General features: G+C 40.5%; 2 protein-coding genes across 5 annotated transcripts in view; both read right to left on the minus strand.

Annotated features, from left to right (window-relative positions):
• Window positions 1-1,059: 1,059 nt before the first annotated feature.
• On the minus strand, window positions 1,060-8,190 carry znf207b (zinc finger protein 207, b). Of its 3 annotated transcripts, XM_077524380.1 has the most exons (12): window positions 7,866-8,190; window positions 7,256-7,382; window positions 7,038-7,176; window positions 6,669-6,842; window positions 6,500-6,572; window positions 6,354-6,415; window positions 5,112-5,251; window positions 4,803-4,883; window positions 2,721-2,978; window positions 2,229-2,385; window positions 1,629-1,804; window positions 1,060-1,444 (listed from the first exon to the last, which is right to left on the minus strand). In XM_077524380.1, the coding sequence occupies exons 1-11, from the start codon at window positions 7,904-7,906 to the stop codon at window positions 1,653-1,655; spliced, it is 1,404 nt and encodes a 467-aa protein (XP_077380506.1). In that variant the 5' UTR covers window positions 7,907-8,190; the 3' UTR covers window positions 1,060-1,444; window positions 1,629-1,652. The 3 variants fall into 3 exon arrangements, with proteins under 3 accessions (XP_077380506.1, XP_077380505.1, XP_077380507.1); XM_077524379.1 differs by having other exon boundaries at window positions 1,060-1,804; window positions 7,866-8,189; XM_077524381.1 differs by lacking the exon at window positions 4,803-4,883 and having other exon boundaries at window positions 1,060-1,804; window positions 7,866-8,186.
• A 1,139-nt stretch (window positions 8,191-9,329) lies between these two features.
• Window positions 9,330-23,361, minus strand: part of rhbdl3 (rhomboid, veinlet-like 3 (Drosophila)) — a 34,756-nt gene continuing 20,724 nt past the window's right edge. For both annotated transcript variants that reach the window (XM_077525277.1, XM_077525276.1), the window contains exons 4-10: window positions 21,278-21,436; window positions 17,096-17,320; window positions 16,854-17,002; window positions 14,546-14,658; window positions 11,898-11,998; window positions 11,626-11,686; window positions 9,330-10,740 (exon numbers count right to left, since the gene is read on the minus strand). In XM_077525277.1, the coding sequence (XP_077381403.1) occupies window positions 10,469-10,740; window positions 11,626-11,686; window positions 11,898-11,998; window positions 14,546-14,658; window positions 16,854-17,002; window positions 17,096-17,320; window positions 21,278-21,436 (1,080 nt within the window). In that variant the 3' untranslated portion in view covers window positions 9,330-10,468. The remainder of the gene's footprint in view (window positions 10,741-11,625; window positions 11,687-11,897; window positions 11,999-14,545; window positions 14,659-16,853; window positions 17,003-17,095; window positions 17,321-21,277; window positions 21,437-23,361) is intronic.

Consider the following 23,361-nt stretch of genomic DNA (forward strand, 5'->3'; position numbering starts at 1 on the left):
AACGATTTTGATACACATAATTGTTACGTGTACATGTTCAAAAGGTCACATTGCCGCCTTAAACTTACATAAGCTGGCATTACATAAAAAAGCTCCCCCAGCATCTTTTCCATATTTGATGCATTTCCTCTTAATGTAATACTTCTCAAACTGGCATTACACCCGTGATTTAAACTTGCAAGTGGTTTGGTTTAATGTTCTTATTTTACGTTTACTTACCATGCAAGTCGATTCCGTGACTGTACAGTTACCCTGAATTAGCAGTTCATCTGTCTGTGCTGTCTATTAATCTGAATCATACAGCATTGTGAAATCAAACACAGGAGTTGTACAGTACAGACCCACACTACAAGGAATAGCGAGTACTTACTGGGTTTAAAAGGCCTGTAGCGCCAGCTGAGTGGGTACAAGGCTGAAAAGTGGAGTGGGAGGTGCTACAGACAAACAAGATACAAAGCAGTTAAGTGATCGGAGGGAGCTTTTTAATCCACCACAGTAATTACTGACAGTTACTTAACCAACCTGATTTAACGCCTGCACAGAAAACAGGTGGCTTACATAACAAATGCACAAGGAAACACTTTTAGTACCCTGGAATACGCATACTGCAGTAAATAAGGCTAGGTGCAAGTCGTTTCTGGAAACGGCCATTGATTGTACGCATTTATTAGCTAGGTCATCTTAAATATGGTTGCACCTTCCAATTATGTACTAGCTGCTATTTGCTGCAGTTCCTGTATTACTGGGTGTCATCTGCATTTGGCAAAGAAGCGATTGTGTTGTGTACATCCTCAACATCCTGAAAGTCATTTCTATCACAATCTCTCTTCAGTTTTGTCATGCATTGTTAGGCGCACAAGTTGACCATTTGAAATCAAGTCCAAAAAAATAAAATAAAAGCCTTTGCTTAATGTCAATATTCAGTCTTTTGGAATATGATGTCATTGTGATGGATGACATCAAAATGGAGTGATGGCCAACTGTGTTGCGTGTCAAAAATACAAGACTTGGTACAAACCTCTGTGACTCACCTTCACGCACGTCACAACAAACCAGCACTGCAGTTTTAAGGTGGATTTTATTACAACAGCTTGATAAAACATTACAAAGGATGCACACAGGGACCCCATTTAAGCAGGAAATATTAAAACAAACCTGAAATAAGAAGAAAGCTAGACTCATGAGCCACAGAGAGGTCACACTACAAAGTTGGAATCATCACCGAGACCCTCACCAACCAAGGTTGGGGACGCAAGTCCAACAGCACCTAAGCGTGCTGTGAGGGCCTCCGGTGAACTACAGAAATAAAAAAAATAAAAAAAATAAATGGTTTACAGGATAAACTTGCCTTTGTAAGGGGTTGGTACGTTCATGTAAGTCCAGCAGCTTCAACAGAAATATGAATGACTTTAACACACTTCACCCCTAAGAACCTGAGTGAAACCTACGAGGGGAAAGAATTTTTATCTTCACAAGTGATCAAATAAGAAAAGAAGCAGTCTGGAACTTGTGTAGTTACATTTAAATGTCCATGTGTTGCCAAACAATTTAAGTCTTCGCCACCACGGGCCTTACTGCTCTTAGTTTTGAAAATGTACAAGGATGAGAGAAAGGTAGTAACCTCAAACCTAATGCGGGGATGCTTTGCCGCTTCAGTAGCGCCCAGCGGGAGACATGACGGGCGGCCTCATGCCCATGGGAGGGCCTCCCTGGTAAGGGGGCACCAGAGGAGGACCCTGCCCGAATGGAGGCATCCCTCCAGGCATGTAGCTTGGCATGCCCTGTGGGGGGGCACCATACTGACCTACAAGGAACACACAGGACGCGTTACTTTTTTGACAAAAGAAAAAAAAAAGAAAAAAAAAGTAGCTTCTTTCCCATTAAAAGGTCACATGCCACACCTGTAGTGTCTTGTTTTTTTATTTGGTGTCATTCTTATCAGGTTTGGAACATAACGGTTTTTCCATTTTTTTCCCCAAGCAATTCTAATTGGTCAAAAATGCCTGTCATATGAGATGGTTGGAATTCTCATGAATATTCAATATTACTGCTCTACTTTATTTGAGTATGGACAAAAAAAAAAAAATTGAAATAAAATCTGTTCTTGGGTCAACACGTGAACTAGTTGCTAAATCCCGACGTGGGCCCTCCAACAGCTCGTGTTGGACTTTTGAGGTTCTAGTGTGTGCGCGCGTATGTGTGGGTGTTAAAAGCAATAGTCTGCTAACCATGCATGGGATGCCTCATGCCAGGCTGCTGCGGTGGCAGTCCTTGCTGTGGGGCTATTATGCCGCTGACAGCAGCCACTGGGGCAGCAACCGCATGGGCCTGAGCCGTCCTGGCTAAGAGACGCTGGTAGCGGGGCAACTGGGCCCTCAGTTCCTCCTGTGGGCAGGGACAAGACAGAGCAGCCATTTAGATTTCCAGAAATACTGCCATGACCCTTGACAGCACAATGACGAATGTCCAACATAAGCACACAACTGCGGCTAATCAAACTTGCATCCATCTTAAAACATGCCCACAAGCCAAACGATCGGTAAGAATACTACAAACTAGGACATGATTCTGTGAATTAACGCTGCACTTAGCATGCATTCATAGTAACAATACTTGACAAGCACCCTTCCCTCCTTCCATAACCAATGAAATACACTATTATATGCATCAGTCATTACTTACTGTGCAAAAGAGCAAAAAAGAGTGTTCCAGCAACTTACCAGCGAGATATCCTCATCAGGGTGGATCAACTTACTAGTTGCACTCGTGGCGGCAAGGGTAGCAGGTTTAGTGGGCACTGTGGCCGGGGCTTTGGCCACAGTGCTGCTAGAGGGGTTCGAGGAGGAAGTGGAAGCAGAGGAAGAGACAGAAGGTTGGGTATATGCAGGGAATGTTGCTTTGGGCGGGTCGGAGGAGGAGGCAGCGGCGGTGGCGCTGTGGGAGTTTGCTGCCGCGGCTCCTGAAGCACTTTGCTGGGCCTGCGTAGACAACACGCAAATGAACGTTGGAACGCATATCAGCAACCTGCTAACACAGTTGATTGTGGACCCCCGTCACAACTTTCCAAACGGAACTGCCATACAGTGAACCCCTGCTGCACCACGCTCCGGCGTTCGAACCCGGTTATATCACACATTTTGATTGGTTGCCCTCATTCATTGCTACAACGCATTCTGCAGCAACAAGTTATACAATAGTCTCACATTTCAAAAACATGCTTTAAATTAGATGTGTTTATAAAGAGCAAGCTAAAAATAAGACAAAGTGCAAAGCTCTGAAATCTGATCAGATGCAGATAGCAAGTGCTGTGTTTCAAAATGTTCTCACTCAGTAAACCTGATATAGGTGGTTTTGGTCAGGTGAGGTAGCTGCCACAACAAAGAGCGGGATTATCCTTCAGATGGCCTGAATAAGAGCATCACCCAAAGGCAAATCTGCCAATCAGAAAATCCTGCAGACGGCAAGTTTTGAACTACATACTATATTGACACGGTCCATCTATAGCACAGATTTTAACCTATTGCGGGCAGGTCTGGAATGTATCCCCCACGAGAAACAGGGGTCCACTGTATGATGATCTGCAACCATACCATGTACTGAATTTTTCATCTCTTTTTTTTATTTTAATCTCAATACCACAATGAATGTACACATACATTTACAATTCCAACCCAGAGAACTCATGCATGTCTACAGAGGGCAAGATGATGCAGGCTGAACCTTGTCGCTGTGTTAACATTGTTATAGGGCTGGGCAATTATGAGACAAAAAATAAAATTAAAACAATATTTTTGCTGATGTTGAAATCACAATTTAGAAACGTGATTTGCGCGCTCGTTCCCAGCCGCACATGCTCACTTTTGAGTGTTTGTAGCATGTAGCCGGTGAGCTTCTGACTCTGCCATTCATCGTTGTAGATCCAGCGATCCCACCGCATACTTTGAAAATGGCTGAGAGACGCAAGAGGGCATCAGTCTATGAGGCGAGGCCTTTGATATGCATTTCCCCCGGACGAGCAGGGGAGCTGGTTGGATGGTCTTCCACATGCCCATTTTTTAAAAAGTGACGACGTTTGGCTTCTACATTTTGAGAAAATGCTTGACTACACCTTTGAAATAGCAAAAACAGAATACCGGCTGTTCCTGCTTTGGCATCCTGAGGTGCTTTCATTCCGCATTTTCATTCCGTTTGGCCGTTCCAGTTCATTCTCATCGGAATACGTGGCTCTATGTAAACCCGGATAGTGATTGCTTGCATGAGCACTGGTAGTGTTTCGAAATAATTATTTTTGTTGTGCGCTTAGTTTTACAGTAAATTCCAAGCGGGGTTTCATTAAAATGAAAATAATACGCCCGCTCCAGTCAGGAAGGGCAGAATAACATTCGTCATACACTTGCTGGACATGGTGCAATCAGGGTGCTTTCACAACATAGGAACCTCCAATAAAATACTGTGCCGTTTGCTATTCATCGTTTTTCTTTAAAAAAAAAAAATTATTTTATTTTTTAAATCACGAGAAGCCAATATGAAAAATCATGACGTAATCTCAATTAATTGCCCAGTCCTAATTGTTAGTCTAAAAAGCTCATGCATCAGAACAAAGATGACAGCCAGTTTTTTTTTCTGGACTTATTTTGGGACCAACTGTGGCCATTGGGCTCCCTTTGCATAAAAAGCACGAGGCAATCACCGTTAACGATCTGCTTACGACATTACAAGCAGTTAGTGTGTTTACATGTTTGTGTGTGGGGGGGGAGCGACATGCATCTAGATGCCAGCCACAGTCTGATCTGTGAGCGTACTTGTGGGGTGTTAGGAAAGGGCGGCTGAGAGGAGGCAGACTGATGGTCTGCAGGTGGAGAGGAAACAGCTGCTGTGCCCATCTGCAGCATGGTGAAAAGGAGATGACAGCAAGAGTTTTAAACATTAAAAATAGCAGGTGGGGGCAAATGAGTTGGCTAAATATGGATAACAGATAGTTGCATAATGCACGCGAGGAACGACTCCAAAGACCTCCACATTGTAGTCAAATCAAATATTCATTTCACGGAAGTGGTGATGAAATAACGTGTGGCCGGGAACAGGTAAGCGGATGTATTGTAGGTTCCAACCTGTGCTGCGCTGGGGAAAAGAGGCTTGGTGACAGCGGGCTGGGCTGCTGGTACCGTTGGTCGACTGGGTATGACTCCTGCTGCGGGGGCAGGGTTCATGTGGGGCATCCCTGGCCTTGGAGCCATGTGCGGAGGCATTCCTGAGAGACCCATAATCAAACGTTTAGGATTTTCCCTCAGCAACATATCAGAGGAACATAATAGGAAACGTAAAAAGTACAATACATCATACGTTTTGGTCTTTGAGTGAACAAGTCATGTTACACAAGAAGGTACACTGTGCTGTACAAACTGTTCATCATTTATTTCCTCAAAGTGTTATACAACTTAGGTCCTGTATTTAAGACTTTACCACTGCTTTAGCAGACCACAGGCTCTAACGTGCACACAGTAGGAAAGGAACGCTGTCTTAAATCCAAATAGATCAAAACATTTAATTACTCAATGGGGGAAAAAGGGATGTAATTTTGAGAGTGCTTATTGTGCACATTTCAAAAGCCCAAATTTTAAAAAATTAGATTCTATTATGCAAACAAATAACATTGATCCAGACTAGAGCTGTCAAACAAGTACATTTTTTTAACCAGATTAATCACATCTTAGAATTTTGATTAATCATGATTAATCAATTAAAAGTACTTTTTAATCAACATTTTTTGCCCACTAAATTTAAAGCGCACCTGTTATGTGTTGAATGTTTCGGCTTATGTTATGAGGACACCTTCAACATTCTTCAATTTACTGCACACGGAGTGGATTCTGAATGGCATATGCAAATATTTATTAAATGCTTTACTTTAATGTATGTAAATCATGTTTATTGCTCAAACACAACCTGTGTTACCTTTACTGTAACCATCTGCTGTCAGTTACAGAATCATCTATGGTCAAAATTATAAATGCGATTAATCTGGATTAATTTGTTGTAATTAATTAGTTAACACTAACTTTGACAGCACAAATCCAGATCTAAGATTGACATTGATTGATATTAAAATATAATACACAATACAAGTAGTTTAATATATCAATTTTATGTCAGCCAATCACAATCCACGGTAGAGAGTTAATCTACCGCATATCCTCCCCAGAACATTTTCAGCACATGGCTACTGCCCATAACATACAGCCAAAGAGGTACACTTGGCATCTCAGTATGTGGCTCAAAGATTAGCAAACACTCAAAGGCTCCCACTTGAGGAAACAGCAAGTTAAAACCTGTTTCTCTACAAGTCAACTAACCTGGCGGCATACCAGGCATGCCTGGCATCATGGGAGGCATCATCCCACCCATTGGCATCATCCTGCAAAAGATCTTCAAATGAGTAACTGGCTTTTCCCAGTGAATTTCAAACACCACAAAAAAATTAGGTGACACAAGATGGTACCCTGGAGGCATGCCGTGCATGGGAGGCATTCCGTGCATCATGGGAGGAACACCTGGCATCATTGGAGGCATTCCTGTCAGGACAATGGCAAAGGGCATTTACAACAGCAATTGGAATGAGAGATGCAAGTGTAGTTTTCTAACTACTCGATTGAGTTGATCTCTCTGACCTTGATATCCACCGGGAGGCATCCCCGGTCCCCCAGCCACAGGGATCCCTGGCTGAGCCATGGGCGCAGCATAGCCGGACTGAGGTGGCAGTCCAGCCACCTGCGGCCCCGATGGACCCGGTTCATCGTCGTCATCATCCTCATCCGAATCATCTGGGTTTTTCCTTTTGCCATCTGATGGAATAAGAATAAATATGGTGTTGGCTACATTTAATTTAAGAATTAGTTAAACAATCGATTATCATTTTTCATAGTTTTGCAGATTTTTTAATTTGAATCAAAAATGTTTTCGTTTTTCCATCACTTACTAAAAAAAAAAAAGTAATTTATTTCAAATTGTCAGTGCTCAAGCATTAATTTACAACAAACCTTGAGATTTTTGTTCTAATGTTCGTCTCCTTTCTTGCATGTCTTTGTCAGGAATCCCCTCCATACCATAGATCTCCAGCTCAATGTCCGTTCTTCCGGGAATAGCATTTGGCACACTGTCAATCGTCTCTTTGTGTACCTGGAATGCACGCAACGTGAGCTTATGTGTGCTACAAATCAAGTGCAATTCAATTGAAAGTGACAAACGGCCAACCCACCTGCATGCAGTGAATGGCCAGGCCTGGACCAGTGTACAACTTCTTGTGGCAAATGTGACATTTAAAATGCTTTGCCTTTTGATGTTGAATGAGAATCTTTTCATCGTCAAAATCTCGATTGCAATACCTTGGAGAGGAGAATTAAGGAACGTTCTCGCATTACGTAAAAGCACATTCAACGAGAAAGAGACACACTGCTTCGTTTTTAACAGTTCCATTGGTTAAATAAACGTTGCGGGTTTTTTTGTTTTTTTGCCACCAGCATTGTAAAAATATCTAAGCGTAACTTTGATGCGACGTCAACGCGCTAGCCGTCTGTTAATAATTACAATCAGGAAGGCTAGGCTAACATATACACCAACATCGGTTTGTTTTATGAATAAACTGTACTGGAGCTAAATTACACCAATTAACACGCTTCTGAATGACATAACATTACTGAATCATGTTAAATAGAGCAATTCGGCAGGACCCAATGACTTTAAGAACAGTTTTCGTTCGCATACGCATCGCTAAACCGTCCGAGCTAGCTTAGGCCTATTGTCAGACTAGGTCCTAACCGCTGCGCCTTTTTTCCCCTCGCCATTTGCTTTTCTATTCAAACGGATACCAGCACCAAGGCTTCATCTGCTTCTTCTTCTTTCTCCCCATGGTTACAACGAGTCCTGAAAATCAAGTGGTAGTCTGTCAAATTCTTATTATCTGTTTGACAACAGCATGCTGTAATTCAACCTCGACGCCGAAAATGGCGCCTAACGCAGGAAGTAGAAGCACTTGTTTTATCCGACGTACGTGACGTCACATAAAATAAAGACGCAGTTCATTTACGCCTTCACAACTGTACAATAAGTGTTTTTAAATCGGAAAATATACATTTTGTATTACTGTTCGTGTGTTGTGATAATATCGTGAGTAAACACGCATTAATTTTCCGTCTGTACATATGCAAGTTTGGGCGTGGCTAAAAACTCGGGAAGGACCCTAGTCTCGCGAGACTCTATATAGTTGTCAAACGTCCACTGGATGGCGACAACGTTACAAAGGTGTTTGAAATATTAGATTTATTTATTTATTTATTTAACTATTTTATGCCACACTTGTACTGCAATCATTGCAGTCAGTTAAGTCAAGTCTTCTTTATTTATAAAGCGCTTTCAAACAGCCTTAGCTGTCACAAAGTGCTTTACAGGCACTCTTTTTGTTTGTGTTTGTCTTGTTTTATCGCCACACATCATGCTCATGTAGCCACTAGCCTATGTAAATATTGCTGTTTTGTATTTTTTTCCTCGCCACACAATAAGGTCAAACACGAACGCGAATTGATATTTAAATATTTACCAACCATTTTGTTTCTGTATGAAAATGTTTAATGTACTCCAGTATGTACATATCAAACCTACAAAATCCACAATGTTAAAATATTAGTATCCATCAGTGTTGTCACAGCCCTGATAATACATACATATAGACTATCTTAACTCAATTTTAAATAGGATGCATAAGATATATACAATGCAGACAGACCACACAATGCATACAACATACCAACATCTCAGAGTAAAAACAGCAAACATGTTAATCTTAACAATAGTCAGTTTTGTGCGAAGCCGTTACCAGAGTAACATGAGGTTAAAAGTACAGTACCGTTGACAGCTCAAATCAATAAAACAACAGCTTTGACGGGGACACACAGAGCATTGATTTCGTTTCTATTTTAGCATCATGACGAACTTGCGTGTGAACTGCCAACAGTTAAGACAAATTCACGCCTGTGTGCTCTCCTGCTCATTTGGTTGTAATAATACAGATACATACCATCAACAAATAACATCTTTGCAGACGTTCACAATCTCTAAACACAATAGTTTGGCATCACATTTGAAAGCTTAGAATTCTGAATGGCACTTGTGCTTGTGTATTGAGCTGCATACACGTGTTTTGGTGCAGTTGTAGTCAAATATATGTATGAGTACAAAGAAGCCTTACAATAAAAGGGAACTGTTACCCTCACCCCTTAAAAAACTTCAAATGAACCACAGCCTAATGTTGATGTGCAATGAAAAACCTCAACGTTTGTATTTATATTGTATTTATTTATATTTATGTATTTATGTTTAGATAAAAATAAAAAAAATGCTTGCATGTTTAATTGGACATAATAGTCCATGATGTCTAAGCTGAACCTCTCAAGCTCACAATGAGAAAATAGAGTTGAGGAGACATACTTTCACCAAGATTCAAGAGTAGGCACCTTCGGGTTGAGTGTAGCAAGGGGCAGACCCGGCAGAGACTATGTCCACACCTGATGGATAGTAATGTAATCCCTAAAGTAAAATAAAAAATAAAGGGCAGCCAGAGTGCATGCCTCAGCAGCAGGTGGTGCTATAACCGCTATTTGAAAACCCATTTTAGCCAATTCAAACTTAAAAAAAAAAAAAAAGAAAAGAAAAAAAAAGTGGACTCTCTCATTAGGAAATAACACAAATACAATTGTCACACTTGGCAAAAGCGAATGCTGAAATTTTCCAGAAAGAAATTTCTGTGGGAATTAAAGGCCAAAATTGCTCAAAATAATATGTTAGATATTATGTATTAGGTATTATGCAAAAGTATTAGACCACCATTCGCTTTTTTATTTTTATTTATTTATTTATTTTAATGCAATATCCAGGGTGGCCTGGTGACCTAGTGGTTAGCATGTCCTTCCTGTGTAGAGGTTTGTTTTTGTTGTTTTCCCACGCTTGTATGGGAGTTTTCACATGTACCACGGCTTTCCTCACACATTTGGTTAAGCTTATATATGTCTGCTACATCCCACCGCTGTTACGAGTGATGCTACCTCAGAAGGTGGAAAATGGCAAGATTGATTTCTGTTCATTCACATTTGACAACAGTTTGGCTTTGGTGGAGGTCTACGATGCATGACTTAGTTGTGCTGAACATGGTCATGATTCACAACACCCAAAATAGTAATGGCGGACATGTGTGCGGACATGGCCTTGAGTCTTCACATTTTTATACTGCTCTGTAAAGGACGATGAGGATTAGGCACGGTCACATGATTTTTACATGGGAAGGGATTGTAAGGCTTCTTCCAGAAATGCAGCAAGTGGATGAAAATAGAGAAAAGGGATGTTTGCGTCGTAGCATCCTCAAACTCGGCATAGGATGAAGATCATTTCAACCCACATTCGAGGAGAGTGGGTCGTAGTGTCACGGTGGCGGGGGCAACCGTACGTCAAGCAAGCTATAGGCGAAGATGTTCCAGAATACGGCGCAGAGCACAAACAAGGTGTAGACGCAGAAGAAGATCCAAAAGAGGGACTGCTCCTGGAGACGTTGCTCGTAGTTCTGCAGGACCACCACGCCCAGTGTGAGGCCAACCATCACCCCGCCCAGGTGAGCTACGAAGCTGGGGTTGGGGCACGGAGGAAAGGCTGGCGGGTAGAAGCGGAGCCACACCGCCCGGCCAAATTCCACACTCACTGCGGGTGTGCAAAAAACACAGAAAAACATGCTTTTGTTCAATATGGCTTATTACTGCATTCATATTACTACCTAACATTTACTAGAGTAGATACAACGTAGCATGAGCAAGATTATAACCACAGACTTTTTTTTAAACAGATGTGTTGCTTTTAAATATCGTGAACATGGCGATGACGATATTGTGGCAGTTTTAATATCACGATATTGCCCTTATCGTTAGGTAATTATAGTCATACTATTTCTCTGAGGAAAAGGAGACATTTATTTGAGGTGAGGCACTTATTTGTTCAATTACAAGACATACCCAGTGATTAATTAAGGCACACCATCTATTAGGGATGTAATGATGTAATATTAAAACTAACACAATATCGTTGTCGTCATGTCACAATATTAAAAGCAGCATATCTGTTAAAAAAAAAAAAAAAAAAAAAAGTCAAGTTGATTCCTATTTGTGCAGTTCTAGCACCCTCTGATAAGTTTTTAGTACCGTTTCATTTTCACAAGGCATTTTTTGCCCTTTTATGTTTAAAATCCACGCTAAATTGGTCAGATAAAGGGGAACCTAATATGCTTTTGAAACAAGTCAATATGTGGAGGAACTCAATGTGTGCATGCATGAGAAAGTAAGTGCCTCAATATTAAGTGTTATTAGCGATTGTATGTTGTTTATGTGCATTGCTGTTATGTACAAAAGCACAATGTAAGAGCTCATTTTTTTTAAATAATGCGACCTTTTTATAGCGCCAACCTGCCCGCAATATCGTGATAATTATCATATCGTGATGTTTGGATATCGTTACATCTCTACCAACTATCAGAGGCAACTATTTGTGGAAATTTGAGGTCATGGGCAGAGTAGCCTATATAATCAGACTTACTGCACACCAGAGCCATGGCCATCCGGAATAATTTAAACTGACACTTCATGCCAGACCAGTTCTATAAAAGAAAGAAAGCATGATCAATAAGACAATAAACATTACGCTCCAAAATCAAGTCTTTTCACATCACAAAATGCTATGGAATGTTTGGCATTTGCAGATAGTGCCACACCTGCTGGGCTCCCACAAAAAAGCAGCTTTGATGATGAAGTGTAGTGAGTGATGTGATAATCATCTATACACGCTCACTCACACAACACACGCATTACCATGACGACATTGGCCAGGTGTGCAGAGACCAGGGCGTACACCCCGCCGGACGAGCCGACCACGGGAGCCGTCATGTCAGTGACCGACACGGCCAGAGATCCTGCAGAGACCAGACGCATCACATTATGAGAAAAACTTCATCCGGATATTTTTAGACACAATTTGGGAATTGCGATAAACGATAATGGCATATTCTTTAAAGTCTGTGAAGATTCAACTGCCCACCTTAAAAATAGAAAGCAATCTTCACAATATCGCTTCCAAACATAAAAAGGTTTCACGGTTGGAATAAAATGAAACTAAAAAGGGCTGTCCATTTTTTAATTAAAATGGATATTGAGGATCTTAGCAAGTTAAGCTATTTGAAGCTAATTGAATTAGTGTTGGATTAGATGAGCGATGCAGTCTTTAGTGTTGACCCTGGAAGCAGCAGCATACAACCGCAGTCTCTCTATAATGCATTACACACGCACCAGACATTTCAATAGGTACACCTGCTCAGTAATAATAACTCCCAGTTTTGAATGACATCCATCAGTGAGTTATTAAATAAGCAAAATAATCAGTATCAAGTTTGTCACATAATCCCCCCAAAAATATACAGGTGTGTCTCAATAAATTAGAAAATGGCGCACAATTTTATTTCGGTAGTTCCTTCATATATAAATTAATTCCAGAATGAACTGATTCTTCATGATTATAATACAAGCTCATTGAGTTCCACAAAAGAGCATGAGAGCATGAGTGTTGTGCCAAGAGAGCCATTGACCGCTCAATAACTCATGATTTGACCTATGACCTCTGCCCTGACCCCCAGTGCATGTGCCAGCTGAGCTCCTGTCTGCAGTAATGAGATTATGTAAAAACTAGGGGTGTCAAAAATAGTGTGCTAATTTTAAGTTCATTTAAAGTTCCTTTAGCGCCACATTATTTTTTTTTTAAATGCACGATTAATGACCGCCCCTTACTTGGAAAGCCTGTACTGGGGGAATTCCAGTCGCAATGCAGCAGACACGTCCACGTCAAAATTTAACAGTAATAAATGTAATAATAATGCATATACAGTATTTGTGGAGACTGGGGTCAAATTTGACAATTTTAAAAATGTGCAGAATTTCACAGGTTACTTCATGTTAAAGATTAGATAGCTCTAATATGAAAAGAAAAAATGTACTGAGCTATCATTGTCTTACAAATGCAATTATGCCATCTAGTGGCAGAAAAATGACCAATCAACCAATGACCAAATCAACGTCACACTCAATTTTTTTTAGTATTAATGACTATAAAATATGCAGCCATATTACTATTATACATATTTTTCAACTTTTATGCTAAAAAACATGAAAACTTAGATGAAATTATTTTATTGTACATTTAGAAAATATATACCATTTGTGATTAATCGTGAGTTAACTATTGAAGTTATGCGATTAATTATGATTACAATTTTTAATCACCCGACACCCCTAATAAAAACATTTTGGGAAAAAAGAAAAAGAAAAATCTGCAACTGAAACATAAAATAGGACCAACTATAATAGTATTGTTAAATGTGTAAATTGTGTTAACTGAAGCACAATTATTCATACTTGATTAGAGTGTAAATGGTTGTTTGAGAACAAGCGCCATTGAGAATGGTTGGATTGGAGCAGGACTTTGTAACAAATACTAGGTTCATTATTTTCTCATGAATGCACATGAACAAAGCTTTTCCATTAGATTTTTACGACGAGATGTTAAATTCAGCTGTCAATGAGTGATAAAATATCCCGCAGTAAACATCTGAGCATCATAAAATTGTGATGAACCCATTTACACTGATGTTTATTTGATCATGTTGCCGCCTGAAAGGAAATATGACTTTGCAGGCAGACACAACGAACCAAAAACACGACGGTCGATACGAGCGGCCGCCCCCTTCTCACCACTGGTGGTCGATATCTAATTAAAACAGCTGACTTGCGTGCGCCTGATTTATGCTGCCTTTCCCTCCTCATTTCACTCTGGGCTTAATTCCGTACAGGCCACTTCAGATGGTATCCACAGGGGGGCTTGTCACTGACCCCTGCACTCACACAAACGCACGCACGAGCAACCACAGTGGGAAATATCCAGAGACGGAGACCATTTGCATGAATATTAATCAAAGTCGGAATGCAGCATTTCATATTTGGCAATTTAGTGCGCTTCCCCTACTTTTCAGTAACACACAAAAGCTTGTGATTGTTGAAGGATAATGAAGCAGGAAGAATGCGGCGACAATAGCTTCATTAAATGTGGAAATCTCATTTTTGATTTGTTATTATTGGACCAATTATTGAGTCAATTATATGCATGCTTTGTTTGATTGAGCGCTGCTTGCTATGATTCTTTTTGCACTGCTTGGTTGTGTCAAGGGGGGTTTTTGAGGGATACTCCCCAACCCCCAAAAGATCCCCCCATAACTGGAAGAATTAAAGCAACATCGAACCATCTGTCTCGAAGACACGCATACACATGATAGGCTGCTGGAAATCAAACAGATGGGCCAAGCAATTAGGCTTGTAAGGTGAGACCTTGTGTTTTTATTTACGTGCGTAATTAGAAAGCGAGAACATGTGTGCACATCAACGCAAACTTATGCAGTGCTCGTTGGCCCGCCCACCTGCCAGGACGCCACACGCGTACACCAGCCCGATCCTGGCCGCCCCGTGGACCATCTCCAGGGGGACTCCCACCAGCAGCTGCATGGCCATGTTCAGGCTCAGGTGTTCAATCCTATCACGCACACGCACAAACAGAATAATCAGGAGATGAAATATGTGTCACTCACGAGGGTGTAGCGGGATTTCACGCAAAAGGTAATGCATCAAACATTAGTATGTATCAAACATATTGTTGGCATAATTGACTAGTTTCATTAACTACAGTGAACCCAATGTCTAATGTTGGTTATATGTTCCAGACACACTAATGTTAGGTTAAAAATGTGCAATACAACAGACTATAATTTTACCCTTTTTACCCGTCGCATATGATTGAAACACAAGTAAACAAATTAAAATACATTTAAACATATTTAAAACACATTTTTCAAACACCTGTAAACATATTTAACTCATTTGCTGCCAAAGACGTATAAATACGTTCTATATTAAATGTTTAAAGTGTCCCAAAGACGTATTTATATGTTTCTTAAGTTTTTTTTTGTGCTAGAGAATACAGAAGGCTTTGATGCAGCCTCTCAACTGCAGAGAAAGAGTGAAGCAATGGTAGTAATTACAAAAATGGCCAGCAGGTGGCAGCAGAGTATAAGAGATCAACCAGGGCCATGTTGAAAACAAGCTGATTTCCCTACAATTCTAAGCAGATTTGTGAATAATAATGAAACTTAGCTATATTCTAATGCTAATTGCTGCAAAACGGAGCGAGATAGAAAAATACTTTTTTCCACGATGAAAGAAGAGGCTCTAATCTTTCTTTTGGTAGGTTCTATGTTTTTATAGCAATAGAACATAATATTCTGTGGGCCTTGCAAAATCAGTCAAAATCCAGTAAAACAGCCGGGAGCAAAGGGGCTTGCTTCATTGAAAATGGCTGCGAGTGAATAACCACAAGTACTGAATTTATTATAGTGTATGTGGACATGCTTGTGCCTTTAAGATGATGGAATTTCTTTTTTACTTGAAAGTGTAAATCTAGTCAAATATTTGCATTCTCATTGTTGTGCAAACAGAAAATGAAAACGTTTTTAAAAATCCTTTTGCACACAAAAGATGGATGATATAACACCTTTCCTGCGACCTTCATCGTTGCAATGTCCTTCCTTGCAAACCTCATTTAGCAGCAGGCACACACTCATCTGTGTCCAAAATACAAAAGTGCAGCTGCCATGATAATCTAGCCTCTCTTCTTCTGTCCCTCATTTGCTCGTGCTCGCCGTCTGAATTAAAAAAAAAAAACAGCTCTTCTTTGTGTTTGTTGACAGATAAATGACAAACTCACATGGGGACGCAGCAATAAATACGGACAACATTGAGCCTAAAAGTGGCGTGTTTTGACTGCACACAGCAGGAATGAGTGCAAACATTCCCAGCTAACAAGCACGCAAACAATTTCCACCAAGTGTGCCAATAATCTATTTAGTGCATGACAAACCACCATCACCTCCTGCACAATGCAAAGCTGCGAGATGGTCCAATGATCAGGGAGGAAACAATAGGGGCGTATTGATTATATGGGGGAGGCCTGTCCAAACACACAGGGACCCCCTCCAGGTCAGATAATAGCATTTGAAACACTGAGGAATGACCTCCAACCCCCATATAGGGTTGTTCTGTTTAAAAAAAACAAAAAAACATTTTTGGTTGTGAATAACTCACAAAACAACCCCAAAAATAATTGGGTTTGGTGTCATACTTTTAACACATCTTTCTGGTTGACATGCATAACCCAAAACTGGGTTGGTCCTAAGAAAATGAGTTGTTTTGTCAAACAAACAGTCTTGTTTATTGCGTTACTCATTTGACCCAACTTTTTGGTTTAAATAAGTAACCCAAAACATTGGGTCAGTCACCAAAAATGGGTTGTTTTGTGGGTTATTTGTTTGACCCAACTTTTGGGTTTAAGTATCCATCCATCCATCCATCCATCCATCCAACCGCTTGCTCCTCACAAGGGTCGTGGGGGGTGCCGGAGCCTATCCCAGCTGGCTATGGGCAGTAGGCGGGTGGGTTTAAGTAAATAAACCAAAACATTGGGTCATTCTTTTTCACCCAATTTGGGTTATTTTTGAACCAAATGGTTTTAGGGTTCTATTTTATGGAGTATTCAGTTGGTCTTGGTGAGGTATTGACTTGACTTAACTCAAGCTCATGTGACAGCATGCTTGATGACAGACAGAGACTTTTTTGTTTTTGTTTTCATTTAACAATATGATTTGCAGTGTGGTTGTAATTTGCTGTACAACTCACCCGGTGTGCATGAAAATGTAGCTGAGGTACCTCCAGGCCTGGGCCCGGAGTTGGGGGTGGTAAGGTAGAGGACTCTTCAGGAATGATGGGCTGGACACCTGCAGAACCAGCCGGTCCAGATGGCATCCATAGTAAAAGAAAACCACTACCTATGGCAATAATAAATGAAGGTGGTACAGTACTTGATGCGCTCAGTATTTATTTTTTTTAGGTGGTACTTGGTGCATCACGAGATGATTTACCTCAAGAATGGTGATGGTCAGGATCAGCCATGGCGGGGGCCAGTAGTTGTAGCTGTCAAAGTACCACTTGCGATCCACTTCACGCGGCAACGTCTCGTAAGCCACGTGTCGGACCAGGCGCTGAGAAAGACCCAGACCGACCTCATCCCGGAGACTGCTGCCTTTCAGGTGCCTGCCCCCCTGCAGGATTGCCCTTCGAAAGCTATTAGAGCGCTTGTTGCTCATCTAAAAAACAAGACACGGTGGCCCGGCTAGTTAGCAGATGTACTCCAGATCACCTGTGATCCTTAGTGAGGATAAACGGTACAGAAAACAGATGGATCATGGAACATCACTACGTTTGGCAAATGTAGTGATACATGTTTTTATCAACTAGTTAGCCAATCATAAGTTAGAGGTCTTTCGTTCTACATTTATCTTTTGATGTCAAAACCAGAAGTTTTCAGTCTACATCAAAAAATAAAGGAAGTGGAGAAGACTTCTAAAAATAAAATCCACTCAATGTATGACTAAATAACAGGGCTTTTCTGAGCACAGGCCACACGCACTATAGAATACCATTATCATCACCTAGCAACCAACAAAAAGCCTTCCCCTCACCGCTGTCTGCCTCCTAGGAGTTCAACTCCAAATCAAAATGTCCCTTTTATTGGGGTGGTCACTTCGGTCTTACACAGTGGAGCCATGGCTTTGCTTTCATAGTTCCTCTGTAATTTTGTATTTTGTCAAAAACAAAGTACAAATTATATATCCACATTATATATATTATGTATATGCTCCACTGACATTGAGGCTTTGCAGTGCTATCACCAATGTGCCTTTCATCTGAACTTGCTGTGTCTTATAATAATCTCCATGACAACATAATGACTGTTTCCTCACCTTCCATGATCTCTATCTTATTTCTATTTCATGGCCCGTAGCTCAATTCTCCTATTGTTTTATTTGCGGCCAGTGATTGGAAACTGTTTTTAAGGGTAGCACAGCTTTAGGATGTGGCAGAACATATCAAATAGAAGCAGTGAAACAAGTTATTCTGCAACATTACATTCATTTGAGGGTTAATCTTGATATTGTGCCCCTGTGATGAATCCTGTGGTTTGAAAACAATACAGTGGGTGTAGAATATAATACTCATGGTGAAGGGAAGTATTAAGACAAAGTAGTAAAAAGTGAAGAAGAGAACTATTTCATGGGACTTTTAGCATCTGAACCTGAATCAGTGTTTGGAGAATTTAATAGTAGAAGCCAATTATTTTGGCCTTTATGTAAGGCGAACAGAAGTGTGGGAAAATGATTAGGAGTTACCATGGCCACTTTCAGACCGCACACCAGGGACAAGGCATGCTCAGAGACACTTTCACACACACGATCTAAAAAAAAACCCATTGTATTACACTTCATTAACACACACCCTAACTCTAAAGCCAAATCTACCTTTATTAACATGCCCATACATGTGGACTGGCCATAATGTCCTCACATTATGTATGGTTTCACAGAAGATACACATACATAGACCGTCCCCTCCGGGAGGTCGGCCATTCGCATTCCATAGAAGCCATCAATTCTTCATGTGAAGTGACTGTAATTCCTCTCTTTACTGCACACGACACAATACAAATGACGCTCTTCCCCGATTAGGCACTGGCGAAAGACGGGGAAAAGGAAGAATGGGAAAGGATGAAGGGAATAAATGGCCATTCAAGAAGCAAAAATCACACAAGGGACACAAAAGTGGAAAAAGGATAGAAGATGGGAAATATGCAAGTAGAATAAGTGAGTTAGCTTGACTGAAGATTTTGTTACAATTTAACGTTTAACTGAATGTTTTCAAACATTTATTTAAGGACAAGTTTTATTTAAGTTGTGAGCGTTACATTTTGAATCCTTTTCCAGTCATTTTACCCTATATTTAAGTGGAGCGTTAATAGTCAAACTGCATAATGTTACAGTAGCTAACAATTAGCGAAGCAATGATTAATCGATTAACCGACAACTCCTCGATTATCAAATTATTATTTTTGCGAAGACATTTATCATTTACAGACCTCGTTTCATTTAAAATGGTCTAAAACCTCAGAATCAACAGTATGCTAAATATTGACCGATTTCTGGAGTCCTCAGTAAAAGCAGACTGATGATATTTGTGTGAATCCATCCATCCACCCATTTTCTTGACGAGGGTCATGGGGGGTGCTGGAGTCTATCTCAGCTGGCTATGGGCAGTCGGCGAGGTACACCCTGAAAGGTCGCCAGCCAATCACAGGGCACACAGAGACGAACAACCATTCAGACGCACAAGCAAACCTAGGGACAATTCGGAGCACCCAATTAACCTACCATGCATGTCTTTGGAATGTGGGAGGAAACCAGAGTGCCCGGAGAAGACACACGCGGGCATAGGGAGAACATGCAAACTCCACCCAGGAAGGCCGAAGCCTGCACTCGAACCCGAGTCCTCAGAACCGAGAGGCAGACGTGCTAAACAGTCATCCACCGTGCCGCTCTTGTGTGAAGCCAAATAAAACATTTGCCAACTTTGGGGTGGGGGGGGAAAACGCGCCTATTATTTGACGTTATAGCTAATCGAATCCTAAATTGTGCGTTTTCTGTACTGTTAATGTGAAATAACTCTCTCTCTCTCTCTCTCTCTCTCTCTCTCTCTCTTTTTTTTTTTCTTTAAAGAGATGGACTTTAAGACATGCTTTACAAAAATTTGATCAAACAATTAGTTTCTAAAATAATAGACCAATTAATTGGTTATTAAAATAATTGTTATTTACCCTATCACTTAGTAATCCAGGTCTTTCTTTGTGCACTGGGAACAGAAAGACACCTTTCCAAATTAGTCCCACAAAGGTGGGAGCCTTGAATTGTCCAAAATGTCTTGATTAATACTAAAGGGACACTAAGGCCTTAATCACCATTATCAAACGGTGTCTGACTCAATACTTTTATCTATTTCATGTATAAAGCGCTGACTCGACAATGGCATATAGTTCCAGATTATGAGACAATGACTTAAATCCTGATTCAGGGAAAGATTTACGAGAATCCATTCAATACTTTGCAAGGCATCAGATTCAACTCTTTGGCCAGATTTAATTTAATGACATAGGGGCTTTATATTTTCATAGATCAGCATTTTATGAATGATTTGGGATGATAGGACTTGGACTACAACGGACACTCACAGCGTCAGTGTTTGATGCTTATAAAAATCTTCTTTTCATAGTTGTATTTCATTTTATAGCCTTTTAACTTCCAAATATAGTACCATTAGAAATGCAGTTTTATCTAGAATATTTAGGCGTTTGGATCTAATTTGGTATAATGGATATCTCTGACCTATAGACTACTTTTATAACTAAACTGAGCCACCATTTCACCTCCATGTGGAAAATGTGACTTGCCGAAGACATATGAATGCATTAGAAAAGCAACGTTTCCGTCTGATGTTTGACAGAAGCTGAGATAAGCACCTGATGCACACCTGAGAGCGAAGAAGGCGAGACAGAAATGAAGGTTAAAAGTGGAAGGGAAAGTGGTGAAAAAGAGGGAGAGCAGCAACAGGCAATGACTGACAGCCATGTTGCTCTCTATTCACGTCCTCAGCTCTTCTGCGAGACTTCTTCCAGCAGAGAACTAAACACAGAAATCAGTCCAACTTTTGGAATATTTGTTATATTAATGCCCACAAGTTTATCTGACCATGACACACATTTAGATCAATATCTATTGTGACGAATAAACTAGATTCTTGGACGGTTGATGGGACCAACCATAAAGCAAGTCTGAATATGCTGAAGGTCAAAGAGCCTTCTGGAACAAATCATGTTGGGCTTGACTGCAAATGTAAAAGTATTCGGGGCACTGGACTTTGCTTAAGTGGACACTGAACAAGCATCAGGGGGCAGCTGGTGAAAGCTAAAAAGTGGGGCAAGGTGTGAAGTGAGATGGGAAATTGATCATCTGTCAGAAACTCATTTCCTATTCCATCTTTACACCTTGAAGCTGAACTTGGAATACAGAAAGACACAATGCAAAAATGCTGACCAAGTTCCTTCAATGTATTTTTCTTGTTAGTTTAATTAAGAGTTACATTTTCAACTGCTGAACCATCAAGCACATCAAATTATGAAATACAAGCATTAAAATACAAGTCGTGACAATTCTCACCAGGTTGACAAAGTCCTGGTAGCAGATTTTCCCATCAGAGTTCCCATCGGCGAGGGCCAAGAGGACTTCGAGCTTGTGGGGGTCGAGCTCGGAGCCATGAGTCGCCAACAGGTCCCTGAAGCGCTCGGTACTGATGAAGCCGGAACTGTCCGGGTCATACTGTAGAGGAACGTACAAGGAAAAATGATTAACAGTATTTGTATGTAATCTATTTTCATAAAAGGTATGCATAGGGCACATTTTGCACAATAACAAATAAGATCTTTATATACACCGTCTGTATCATGTGCATCAATGACCACAATCAACCATCATCAGTAGTGATGAAGATACAGTATAAATGGATGACAATTTTTTTCTCTTACCAATGAGATTTTTAAAATACAGTTTAGCATTTTTGCCTGATTAATCTTCTGAAAACAACTCATACTGCACACTTTCGAATAGCATAGGAAGCCATGTAGAAAAAGTACTTTAAACTACAGGTGATAGCTTTCATGTCGAACTACAACTGCCATCACTATCAGTAATTACCAGCGTGCCATTGTTACCCACGATCAGTGTTAGTTAAAGTGCAGCAAATAAGCCAAAGAGCGAAAAGAGTCAGCAGGACAACAGGCAGCAAGATGGAGCTTGGCAAGCAGCCACATTCGACTCCCGGTGGAGCAACGGAAATAATGAACTTCAATCCAACAACTGACACACTGCCAATATTGCTTTGTGAGTGGTGTACATGCACAAATACAGTTGGTATTGATTTTGGACCTGACAAACGTTCACACCTTAAGGGAAGCCTGTGCCTTGTAAGTACTACTCTTCTTTAAAATGTTTTGTCTTTAGTTGGTTGCTTTCATCTGGTAAATATGGAAATGAATGTGTTTGGAAAAATAACAGGATGACGGATGAGTGCACATATTGGATCATTTGCAACACATTTGCTGGAACAGATGTTTTCAAAGGGGAGATGCAGCAGCGTGGACAAAAAGTAAATAACAGAAATATTAAAGGCAAACATAACGTATGTGGAGAAAAAAAAAAACTATTAAAAGGTTGTGAACTTGTAACCATAAAATACAGTGATGCCTTGGGATACTACAGACCTGACTTACAATTTGTTTCTAAATACGAGCCATCTATCGGGCAATTTTTTTTTGTTTTGGTTTGCAAACTGGTGGCAGATGATTTAACTCACTTCACGAGTATCAGTTTGGCAGTGGCAGATATTACTATATTTTCCTAAAAGGCTGAAAAAATGTTTTTTTGCTAGTCTCACCTGAAGATTACTGAACATAAAACAAAGTTGTGTATACATGTTGTGTATTAAAAGCAACCGCATAGCCTCAGTTTCCTGAATGCTAACATACAAGGGAAACTCCATAGGCACAGAGCGACCAATTAGCCTCTATGTGTGAGCTTTAAACAACAGATATAAGCAACACATGTTGACAGACAATATAACAATATTCATGGGCATAAATTACTGCTGTACTGAGAAGTACACACACACACTTTATGTAAAAGTGAAGTCAAGCTTCCATCCACAAAAAAAAAGAACCAACCTTCTGTTGCAGCAAATCAGCCAGTTTCATGATGAAGTAAAAACATTTACAGTAAGCAGTGTCACGACTAAGACAATGAGTGTGTGCGTGCATGTCCTCATTGTCGTATTGTGTCATATTGTTTGCGTCAGACTGCAGACGGTCATTTCCAACCAGGGCGAAAGGATTACAGTTCAATCCAACAACCTCACAATACACCTCCCCCAATACACATACATTAACACACTCATATTCCTTAAAACCATCATTAGACCTTTCCCCAACCCAGAATTGACATTTGTTTGCCGTTCACGCTCCCGTCATCTTCTACAAGTAATATTCTGCAAAGGTACCACACACCTACAATTAACTCACAAGTTCCATTTAACATCACCACCCTGTACCGAGGTAGGCCAAATGCCAAAAAGTACTCTCTCTTGCTGTCTAATGTGTTTTCATGACTTCAAATTTCTCCAGCAGCTATATAAAATCCCGGTGCTAAACCTCACAACAGCAAATAGCCTGCATGGTTTATTGTAAAACTTT

The sequence above is a fragment of the Festucalex cinctus genome, chromosome 6 (genome assembly GCF_051991245.1).
Source record: "Festucalex cinctus isolate MCC-2025b chromosome 6, RoL_Fcin_1.0, whole genome shotgun sequence".
In the NCBI taxonomy this organism is placed as follows: domain Eukaryota; kingdom Metazoa; phylum Chordata; class Actinopteri; order Syngnathiformes; family Syngnathidae; genus Festucalex; species Festucalex cinctus.